The 11008-nt window shown below is 33.2% G+C and overlaps 2 protein-coding genes across 6 annotated transcripts; both read right to left on the bottom strand.

The window, feature by feature from the left end:
* Positions 1–648: 648 nt before the first annotated feature.
* On the bottom strand, positions 649–3922 carry LOC120090960 (protein PLANT CADMIUM RESISTANCE 8-like). Its single transcript, XM_039048690.1, has 4 exons — positions 3538–3922; positions 2678–2749; positions 2351–2563; positions 649–941 (listed from the first exon to the last, which is right to left on the bottom strand). Exons 1-4 carry the CDS (start codon positions 3767–3769, stop codon positions 859–861), a joined length of 600 nt encoding a protein of 199 aa, XP_038904618.1. The 5' UTR covers positions 3770–3922; the 3' UTR covers positions 649–858.
* Positions 3923–5046: 1124 nt separating this feature from the next.
* Positions 5047–7668, bottom strand: LOC120090962 (cytochrome c-type biogenesis CcmH-like mitochondrial protein). 5 transcript variants are annotated; one of them, XR_005485618.1, is made up of 4 exons: positions 7059–7491; positions 6169–6300; positions 5821–6074; positions 5047–5188 (listed from the first exon to the last, which is right to left on the bottom strand). XR_005485618.1 is itself a non-coding variant. In XM_039048693.1 (4 exons), exons 2-4 carry the CDS (start codon positions 7200–7202, stop codon positions 5883–5885), a joined length of 468 nt encoding a protein of 155 aa, XP_038904621.1. In that variant the 5' UTR covers positions 7203–7239; positions 7563–7668; the 3' UTR covers positions 5417–5882. The 5 variants fall into 5 exon arrangements, 3 of the variants coding, with proteins under 3 accessions (XP_038904621.1, XP_038904619.1, XP_038904620.1); XM_039048693.1 differs by lacking the exon at positions 5047–5188 and adding an exon at positions 7563–7668 and having other exon boundaries at positions 5417–6074; positions 7059–7239; XM_039048691.1 differs by lacking the exon at positions 5047–5188 and having other exon boundaries at positions 5417–6074; positions 7059–7239; positions 7347–7507.
* Between the last annotated feature and the right edge of the window lie 3340 nt (positions 7669–11008).

The raw sequence follows: 11008 nt of genomic DNA, 5'->3' as shown, positions 1-11008 counted from the left end.
AGGGAAACAATTACATCGTTGGGTTTTGTTTGAGTGGATTATATGGTTGGTAGCATTGATTATTTTAATGAAAGAAAAGTGATACTTTTATGAATCATTTGGAAAATTTTTACATGTTGAAAAAATATCTAAATAGTAAAAAAAACACCAATAAATACGAATAGATTTCTATCAGTATCTATCGGATCAATGATAGACTTTTAAGCATCTCTATTAACCTCTACAAAAAAAGATTAAGTTTTATTATTTTGTATAAATAATTTTCCTTATTTTTCTATTTTTTGAAAATCTTCTTAATCAATTTTACAAAACTTAATTGATAATCTTTATTACATTAAGAAAAAAATAGATTTTAAACGATTAAGGACCTAGTCCATTTCAGAAACTAATTGATCTATTTAGCCAAAATAGGTTAAATTACCACAAGTAGCCACAAACTTGGCATTTTATTTATTTATTTATTTAAAAAAAATCATATCTTTTCTAAAAAGTGACAATGACCTGAAATGGTGTGACAATATTTAGATCACGATTTTCACCCAATATTCTATAACTGAAATTGTTGTTTTGAAACGTTTACGAACAGTCTAGAATAATATTTCTAAAGGGTGGTACTTTTCAAATTTAGGTGCTAAAATTAAATAAACATAACAAAAAATGTTTGATCAACTTTTCATTAAAATTTGGTTTCATTTCAAATACATTTATAAGAATGGAGTGGTGGTGGTGGTGGGGAAGAAACACACATTTATAGTAAGTAAACAAATTAAAAAGCTTAGAAAAGGAAAGAAGAAAATAGAAAGAGAACCACACACAATCGACGGTTGAGAAAATTCGACATGTTTTCCAGTTGATTAATCAAAACATGGTCTGTCTTGGAGGAGGAACTTCCATTGTTTCATGTTGTGTTGCTTGTCTTTGAGCCAAAATTCCATTCCATCCTGTACACAAACAAGTTTGGTAAACTATTTTTAACTAGGAAATAAAATCTCAAACTATATCTTTCAAATGAAAATAGACCCTTTAAAGAAGGGAAGAAAAAATATGGTAAACAGTAAAGGATATGTATATTTTTAAGATAGTGTAAACCCTAATGCATAATTTTTGTTTCCTTACAACTCATTGGGACGGTGGTACAACCTATAAAACAAATCTTGTTTAAGTAAAATCGTAAGGCTAAAACATAGTTTTAGAATAATAGGGTTACACTTACATAAGGCTAGTGTACTATGTTAGTTGGGTTATACTTATTTTGGCACAAGTCAAGTACGTTAATTTTATTTGTGAGTGATTTTGAAATGGTTAAATTACTCTTGTCACGTTGAAAATTACTCTCAAACATAAGGGTGTTTGTGGGTTCAATTGAATTGAAAGATTTTTTAAACCCAACTACAATTGTTCGATTTGTAAATTTTTTCAATCAAAATAACTCTTATTAAAAGATGAACCCAACTCAACCTAACTATGAAACATTTGGATTTTGTTGATATGGGTTATTCAGGTTATTTATTTAAATTTTTATTCTAAAAAAGTAAGATGTTAATAGGTAAAAATTTGATTTAATTATTTTCATATATTGAATTAATAATAAAATTCAATTTCAATTTATTTAACAAAAATTTTCTTTCCAAAGTGCTAAAAAACTATTTTTAGGAGTTGTTAAAAAACAAATTATCGAAAAAATAATAAAATTAAATAAAACTAAAATAAATATATGTATATATAATTGTATAATAAGTTTAAAAATATATATATTTTTTAAAATTAATAATAAGTTCGGGTTGGTTAGATTATTTTAGGTGAATCCATAACCAACCCAACCCATAAAATTTTCATTTATTTGAACTCAACCCAACCCAAACCACAAGGGTTAGAGGTTTTTTTAGGTCTATCGAATTTTTTGAATACCCCTACTAAAACACGTCTTTAATATCTAAAATTAATTTTAGACATTTAAACACGAGTTACAAACCATCAAATTTGATTTTCAACGATCAAATGCATGTTTTTGGACCCGACAAAAATGATAGTATGCTCAAGCTATTAAGCAAAGGTACAAGCTAGTTGGTAGTTGGTAACTTGATAGAAGTGAATTGCAAGACTCGTTCACATATTACAGTTTTTAAGACCTATATAAAGTCAATGTCAAGACTGTAGCAATTACAGGCACCCAACCCTACCCATTTTCCCAAGATGTGATTGGTTATGCATATCATGGTAGACTTCAATGTTGTTTTAACAAATAAATGAGTCCCCATTTGATTTTTAAACATCTAATGTTTACCAAAGTTCTTCAATGAATTCTTCAGTTTATAAATGGAAAAGTAAAAGAATTAGAATTTATAAGTACCTAAAGCTGGGTCAAGTCCTCTCTTCCGAAGTTCTCTGAACTCTTGACAAAGTGAACAACATGGGCAGAACACATGAGAAATGATATCAGTATATGGAGCTTCTACCAAATTATATCTCTCTCTCAATCTTGTTCTATATTTTGAGCCCATAAGCCATTGTGAACACAAAGCAGGCATCATCAGAGCATATATAAGACTTCCCAAAGGACAGGCTGCAATGAATATGAGTTTGATATTATAAGTGAAGGCAGCAAGATATAAAGATCTTGACTAGTAGTCATATTATAAAAACAGAGAGAATTGAAAAGGTTGAAGGGAGATTTTACTTAATTCTCCTTGATCCATCACTTCTGCAATCTGTCCAAATGTTACACATGGTAGGAATGCTGTCATGACCGCTGCCAAATTGAAACTAACGTGTTAAACCATACACTCTAAATTGGAATCTTCAGATGATATACTAGTAGACGAGAATTTTTAATGTCAACAGTTAACTAAAAAATGAAAATAACAATTTTGTTGTTGTTGAGCTTTTTTTAACCATTTAATCCATACCAGGAGAATTTTCATAGCAATTTGCATACATAATAAATCTCAATGAATCTAACCAATATTTTTTATGATATAAACTAAATTATTACAATCTAAAGTTTAGGAACTAAAATTGTATTTTAACCAAACAACCCAACACAAGAACCCTCTTCTATCTCAAAATCATCTATCTATCTCAAAGAACCCAACCAAGAGATAATTGTTAAAAAGCCCCCCCCAAAAAAAAACCCAAAATGGTTTTTGTCCCACTTTTTGAAGCTTAAGAAATTTTCCCTCTTGCTTACTTCATCGGCCAAAATTATTAAACTATCCTTAATTTTCTTTTTTCCTCTTCCTTTTCTCTCTAATTTTCCCTTTCTCCATTCACGCCTGCCATTTACATTCGTGAGATTCCATTTTGGTAATTTCATCGGGATATGACGTAAGCAAATTACAAAAAAGAAAAAGCCTTAATTTCGAAAAGTATGACATTTAATCTTAGGCCCAAATTTTTGGTCATCCGTACAATGAACCCAAGCATAAAAAATAGTATATGGACAAGTTTAAAACACAACAGAAATACATTAAAACAATGTTGCAAAGTAGACAGACAACCTTAGACACATACATAACTGAATTATGAGCAAAAACTAACCATTTGTTTCATCTTCATGGCAATCAAACAATCCAGTACTCCAAACAGTCCCACGAACTGTATTTGGCTGATACATAGTTGGACCTGAGAACTCAGTTTCAGCAGATTGTGTATTCCCACCATAATTAGTACCTTGGCTACCTGTATTTGCTTCATACATCCTTGGACCTGAAAATCCAGGTTGAGCAGATTGTGCATTTCCACCATAACCACTACCTGAGCTTCTATCCATCTGTTCTTCAGCACAAAAGAATCTACCCAAAGATGAATATTCAATATGCAATATGCAATATGTGTTTTGAAAATTGGTCTTTTAAGGAGAGTTTTCAATGTGTATGATTCCACTCACTAATCATAAAAAACAAAGGGAAGAAAACTAAGAATGAAGAGCTGGGTCAACCAAGTTTATCGTTTAAAATTGAAGTCAACATCATGAAAGGTGGAGAGGGACGACTTACTAGTAGTCTACTTCTTCTTCAAGACTGATGAAAAAACAGCAAAGCCCCCTTTTTTGAATGCATGATTGGATATACATGGATTTTTAAATGAAGACAGATCCAAGTAACAAAAATATTTTGGTGGCTGTGTTCGTCGTTGACCTAATGGATACCAGTTGGATAGTTGACATAGCAGCCCTTCCTGACTTCCCTTCAGCAAGAATCTGCCTATGACAGCACATTTATCTAACATGGTTTCAGCCTTGAGGTCAATGGATGGAAGGATTGAATGGTCTTTTGGGGTTTTAGTATTGAAAAGAAAATTGGAACTTGGAGATAATTGTACGGTGACCCAAACTCAAAATAGAATATGCACCACTTTAAAACTAAGTTTTTTTTTCAATCTTTTGCTTACATCATATCAACGTGAAATTACCAAAACAAATCATTGTGTATGTACGTTAAGATCTCACTCTCGTTTTTTTCCTTGTTTCCTCTTTCATGATGAAAAAATATTAGCAGTCCTTCCTCTCATGAGAGTGAGTGAGAAACTAAAAACGAAATACAAGAACGAGAGCAAGAAACTAAGAATGAGACATAAGAGTAAGTACGAGAAACTAAAGTGAGAGCGAGAAATTAGGAGTGAAAATGAGAGCAATAAACTAAGAACGAGAAACAAGAGTGAGAAATGAGAGCGAAAACTGACAAAGGAAAGAAAAAGAGAAATGAGGAAGAAATGAAAGCAAGAACAATAGATCAAAGCATCATGGGTCAAATATGATAGTATACTCCAACAATGATATCATCAAAATATTATATAACATTAGTTTTCAGGGGTGGGTCAAATCTCATTTGAGCTCTTTTTTTAAGCCATCCCTACGAAACTCCATACAACTTGGTGAGTTTCCAGAAGAGAAACCATGGAAATATGAAAATTTAAAGAATTGGGAGCTTTGTGCGGTTTTCCTTCTCAGTGCCCTAAGAACTTGAAATAAATGGATAATCCATTGAATCTTAATAATATTGTTCATAATAGAGACTATACTATTACAAAATTTGAAGAACAAAAATTAATTTGTTCCATAAAATGTTTGGCTTATTGTTACCAACATGAAAGTTTTGACACTAAATTATTCTAAACTAACTCAATTCTCCACCATCCATCACTTCAGCAATTTGTCCAAATGTCTTACATCATAGGAATCTCATCACCGCTGCCAAAACACAAACTAAGAATGAATTTGGCATACCTTCTAACTTAAATACTAATATTTCTGCTTAAAATAGTTTTTCAACACATGTAACCTTGGGAATATATATAACCATTAATACACCCATTAACTGTATTGTCTGCAAAAGATAACCATTTTCTTATCTTCATGGCAATCAAATAATCCAAATACAAGTAGGTGACATCTAAAACTAGCCAAAAGATATCAATATAAACAAAATTGTAGGGTGCAAGTTCATATTCACAATGTTTTTTTTAATAAACAAGTACAATCATTGAAAAAAAAGGAAAGAATACAAGAACATACAAAAAAAACCCCTAGAGAAGGGTTTCCAACTAAGTAAGATATTACCTAGGGAATAATTACAAAAAAGTTCTCGAAACCAAAGTCCAAAGCGAAACATAGAACCTCACCAAGAACAAGATGTCATTAGGGTCCCTATCTACACCTCTAAACACTCTGTTTTTCCTCTCCCTTCAAAGATCACAATACAGAGCACAATATTAGTAACATTTTTTTTAGCAAAAGTAATCATAAATCCATCGTTGAGTATACAGTACACAAAATTGCAATGCTTTCATATTTGTAATTTAATTTATAGATCTTCAACATACTCTGAAACTCTTTGAACTATTGTTCGAGCTAGGAATAACGAGTAGTTGCCTCATTGCCTACGCTAATTCCTCCTCCACCATGAAGAAGAGGTTCTCTGAGAAGGCGGAGGTGAGAGGAGATCTAACATGGTTTGCTTCTCTTTAGGGGTCAATGGAACACCCCTAACTAGATTTAAAGCCATGATGTGAACATTAGACCTTTGCTTGTGCTTGCTATAAGCCCATACTCCTGCAGCAGCACCAGCCACTAACACCTATTCCAAAGTGTAACATATTTTAGAATTAAAATTAGAAGAAACAGGCAGAACTATTTACTTAATCATGAAATTCTTACACATATTAACTGACCGGTGATAGCCATAATGCTGCAGTTTGAAGGTCAAACTTTGGGGTATAAAGAACCGTCTCCCCATAATCATTCTCAAGCTTTTTATAGATCTCCTTGTCCGTTTTCCCAGACCGAATCTCATCACGGATCAGCTATAGTTATATAACAAATACAACCCAACATGAAGCAAATTTATTGCAAAACAAGATTGATCCAAGAATTATTGGCAGGAAACTCAACAAATCTGTGAGAAATCGTTATGTGGCAAAGATTCAAGATCTGGTCAATCAGTTTTTTTAATTCATCATTATGACATAAGATGCATTGTGATCAAATGGAGTTATCAAAAAATATGCATCATTTAAGAATTTCCGAGGGGCTGGCAACATAGATGGTTATTTTGAAGGTAATCCACTAATCCAAAGGAAGAATTCTTGCATCAAAACACCAACACTAAGAGAGTTTACGAGAATAAAATTATGAAATAGAGAATCAGCTAATATTACATTGTCCCTTTACATGAACTATCTTTTGCGAAACTTTCAACATCCATTGGTACTTGCCACAGAGAGTGGAGGATTTCTGGCTCAAAGTATAATTGGCAAATGCCCCCATTGAAAAGTTAGAATTTTCTTTTATTGAGATAGTTTTGCTAGTTATTTGGATTATTTGGTTCGAGAAGAATCATTAGAACTTCAGTGACAGCCTCGTCTCTTCTTTTACTTGTTGGAGTGAATAATCATTATAATCTCTTTTATAACTACACTTCTTCAAGACCTTTTAATCAGAAAACTGGTAACCATTTTTCTGTTTTTCATGATTAAAAAGAGGAAACAGAGGCAATTTTGCACAAGAGAGAAGGGAATCTAAGTTAAATTGTTTAGGTTGGAGTTCATCTAAAAAGTGATACCTTTCTGAGGAGAATGGCAATATCTGCTTGTGAATCTTCAATGGATTGACTACCGCACTCAATACACCTAACATTGTGACTAATATTTCTTGCTCGGGCTTCCACCAGCTGGGTTTTTTTCACAGCATCCTCATCAGTCTCCATTTTTTTAGACACTGTGACACCTTAAGCTCTGACCCAACTGCAACGGAAGAAAATACCAAGAAATCATCAAGTTAAAGACAAACCTCTCATAAAACCGAGCACGTCAGAGAGAAAACAATAGATCAAATTCCAGTTACGAATTACAATCCAAGGCTGGAAGAGATGAATTCTCGTTAGGACAGTACGGTGGGAGGGGTTTCGCATGAATCAACCCTACTCAGAACTAATACAATAATAAGGCACAAAAGGGCCATGAAAAGCAATAAAACAAGGTCCATTGGAAAGCCCAAACATGAAACCCAGAAGTAATAAACGAAGGGTCGGATTAAGAATGAAAAGAGAGGTAACTGGAAGCCTCACATGGTGTTGAATCTCATTTCAGATGGACTTTTGGTGAGGCCATCTAACCTTCGAGGGACTATTTCAGTTCTAGAGCTTAAAGTTAATATGTCTCTGGAGTTAGAAAATCTATATTTTGAGTGTAGAGTTACCTATTTAGATTAGCAGTATATGGTTTGATCTTTTGTAAGTTAAAAAAAATATGATTTTCTAGTAGTTATTTTTGTTTGTTTAACTTTGTGTTTAACTCTTGAATTACACACATATTTTCTCAAAATTGAGATGTCGACTTAAAAGTTTCATATATATTTTACATTTTTTTTAATGTAACCATTGTATTAAAAAAAAAATGTAACCATTGTACTTGAGATAGATAAAAGACTCTAGTTTACAAACAACAAAAAATTATAATATATTTCCACATTAGTGGAATGTAGGCTATCAAGAGGTTAAAGGTTTTTATGGCATATTATATCAAAATGCAAGTTATAGTTTATTATGCATGTATGTTGGTATTCGGAATGCGATTATTGGCTAGATAAAAGGATGATTTTGGATATATAAGAGAGAAGAACTATCAACAATTAATTATATGAGGCCTTTTGGGTGAAACAAAAAATAAAATCATGAAGTTTTATGTCATGACTTTGCCATGTTGATAAAATCCTTGGGTGCTAAACAAAGCAGTGGAAAGTCTTAGAAGATGTCGTCTTGGGGGGTATCCATCCGTTGTTGAGCTTTTGGACAAGCAATGAAATGTTTTTAAAGAAATTATTTGCTTCTAAACTCTTTTTATAAACATTGGTTAAAATAAAAATACAAATGTGTTTGATTACATTTTCTCAAAAGTGTTTTTTATACATAAGTTTGTTTGGTTTAACTATATGCTCAAAGTGTTTTTTATTAATGTTAAATTACTATATAAAATGACTATTAAACACTATGTACTAACAATTTCAATTTTGTATTTATAAATATTTTCATTAGTCAAGTTTTTTTTACTAGTAAATGATCAGCTGAGTTGGTCGTTAGAGTTAGTCATCGAAAATAACCGATGAAGTTGATGCTTAGAGTTCAGTCACCAAAGGTGGTCGTCTAGTAGCTCTCCAAATGAGCTATCTTTCTCAGCCTAAATCATGCTAGATCCCATGGATTTAATGTTTATTTCAGTTCTTAGACAAGTTATCGAGCATAAGAAGTCATTGAGATGGTTCAGATGCAAACTAGCCTTAAATGGAGCAATTAGCGAGAAAAATGAAGGATTTGGGCATTGTCGGCCATGGTATCGTGCAGCGCCATGATGCTCATGCACGACACCTAGAACAGTAGCAGGGCAAAAGTAGCAGCGCTGCGACACTGCCCTGTGGCATTGTAGCACTACCCACCCATGTGCGTGCATTGTGATGCACAGTGTCGCAACATTCCAAGGCACCACGACACGACATTATGCTTGAAGGCCTTCAGCGTCGTGGCGCTCTGTTAATTATTATAAATCCATTTCTTTTTATTAGGGTTTAAATGAAGAGTTTGAGAAGGAGGCACCCATTCTGAGCTATGGGCCTTTTTCTGACTTTTTCATCTTATTCTTACCTATTTTCTTAGTTTGTGTTGCTTTTTTTGGATTGTAAATGGCTTGATGTTTATGAACCTCAATTATGTTTCTGAAGGTATGTAGTTTTTGCTTATATCATTTAGCTTATGGATTTGGATAAACCATTTGAACATTTATGAGAGGATTTATTCTTGAATGCTTGTATTTCTATCTCTCTTGCATCTTTATCTCTTGAATTAATATTTAGCATGTTTGAATGATTAGGACTGACAAACCAATTGTTCACACTGATTGATTGCTAGAAATTTTAGATCTAATCTATAATTGTTAGGTGTGGGTTGCCAAAATAGCATTGGTTATCTCATGGGTGTATGTTTGGTTTCGCGGTGTTTCTGCTAACAACATATGGTTGTCTTGAGTAATTTAGAGATAAATAATAATCGAGTTGTTAATTAGCTTTTCCATTAGCTAATCGCATCATGGCTTAGCCCTAGATCTTAATGCATGTGCTTAAGTTAATTAACAAATTTTTTCATTATTAGTTAATTGACATATAGTTTAGTTAGGGTGAAAATCTTAATTAATAATTTACGACGCTTAATGTTAGCTTCTCCACTTAAGTAGGTCATGTGCTTAAATATATTGGGTTATACTCTAGGACCATAATTGGGAATTGGGAATCCACTTTCATGAACTAAAAGCTTCGTGCCATTTTACCTTCCAAAAGAACAACCACCTTTCTTTAGATCATTTAAGAACAACCACCTTTCTTTAGATCATTTATTCTTCAACTATCAATTTCACACACAACCATTCCCTTCCCCCCTCCCCCTTCCATTTACCACTTTAGCTAAAAATAGACTTTGTGAACTAATCTTCGTGCTTCCTTGTGGTTTGACCTAATCTTACTATTGATACTATTTGTTAGTTGTAGTTCTAGATTGAGATTATAAATATTATTTGATTAGCCTAGAGAGGTTTACGACACCCCTTATGGGCTTGCATCATTGTCAAAGTTAGATGTCTGTTAGCTCTCAGAAAGAGCTAAGTTTATGCATCTAATCTCACTTGCTTGTCGAGTATAATGTGTTTAAAAAACTATTTTTGTAGGTTCTCGAGAAATTCATGCATTTCAAAGTGTTGTGGGTTGTTTAGGGTTGATTTAGAGCTATCGAAAGTGAAATCAAGCACCTGAAGCTTCAGCGGAGGCAAAATGATGGATTTTCCCATAGGGAGCCCGTGCAACGACGCTTTTTCCGGTAGCTAAGGAAAAGTAATAACGCCGCGATGCTTTGAAGATAGATGGAAAGGGAGAGCACCTGTGCACGTGTGCTGGAGAGGAGAAAATCCATCAAATGAAATTTATAATACCAAATCCTATTACTACTACGACTAGGTGTTACAATTATTGTAAAGTGCTACAAATGATCTGATCCTGATCATTCATGTAGAGATAAGTGAGCAGGGATATTCTATACAAAGGAGTTTGTATAAGACCGGACCACGAAATGTCTAGTCTCATTATATAACGCCGTTCATAATAGAGACTTACATTTCACCAAGATGATCATAGGTAAATTGATCTGAATCCTGAGTGAGTTGTGAACTCCTACCTATGAGGGTGGTCCTTTGATTTGTATGGGTGAGAATGGCCAAATCGTGAACTCAATAAGTCTACCATTTTGGAGATTCGTCTGATTGAGGAGTTGGGAATGCAGCTACACGAGAAGGAATTCACTTCTTCCCTGAGGGTCGGGGTAAGTAGATAAATTACTCTCTTAAGGGTTGATTCCAGGGCTTGAACAATGTGACACCACACCCTATCCTGGCTCGAGAGAGGTTTAGTTATAGTTGGACTATGATCTATTATTCATTAGAGAAATTAGTGGTACTTAAGAAATTAGATGTAACTACA

This window comes from Benincasa hispida, chromosome 11 (genome assembly GCF_009727055.1).
Source record: "Benincasa hispida cultivar B227 chromosome 11, ASM972705v1, whole genome shotgun sequence".
NCBI classification, from domain to species: domain Eukaryota; kingdom Viridiplantae; phylum Streptophyta; class Magnoliopsida; order Cucurbitales; family Cucurbitaceae; genus Benincasa; species Benincasa hispida.
Note: the sequence above shows the minus strand (reverse complement) of the source record. Positions and strands in the feature narration are given on the sequence as shown.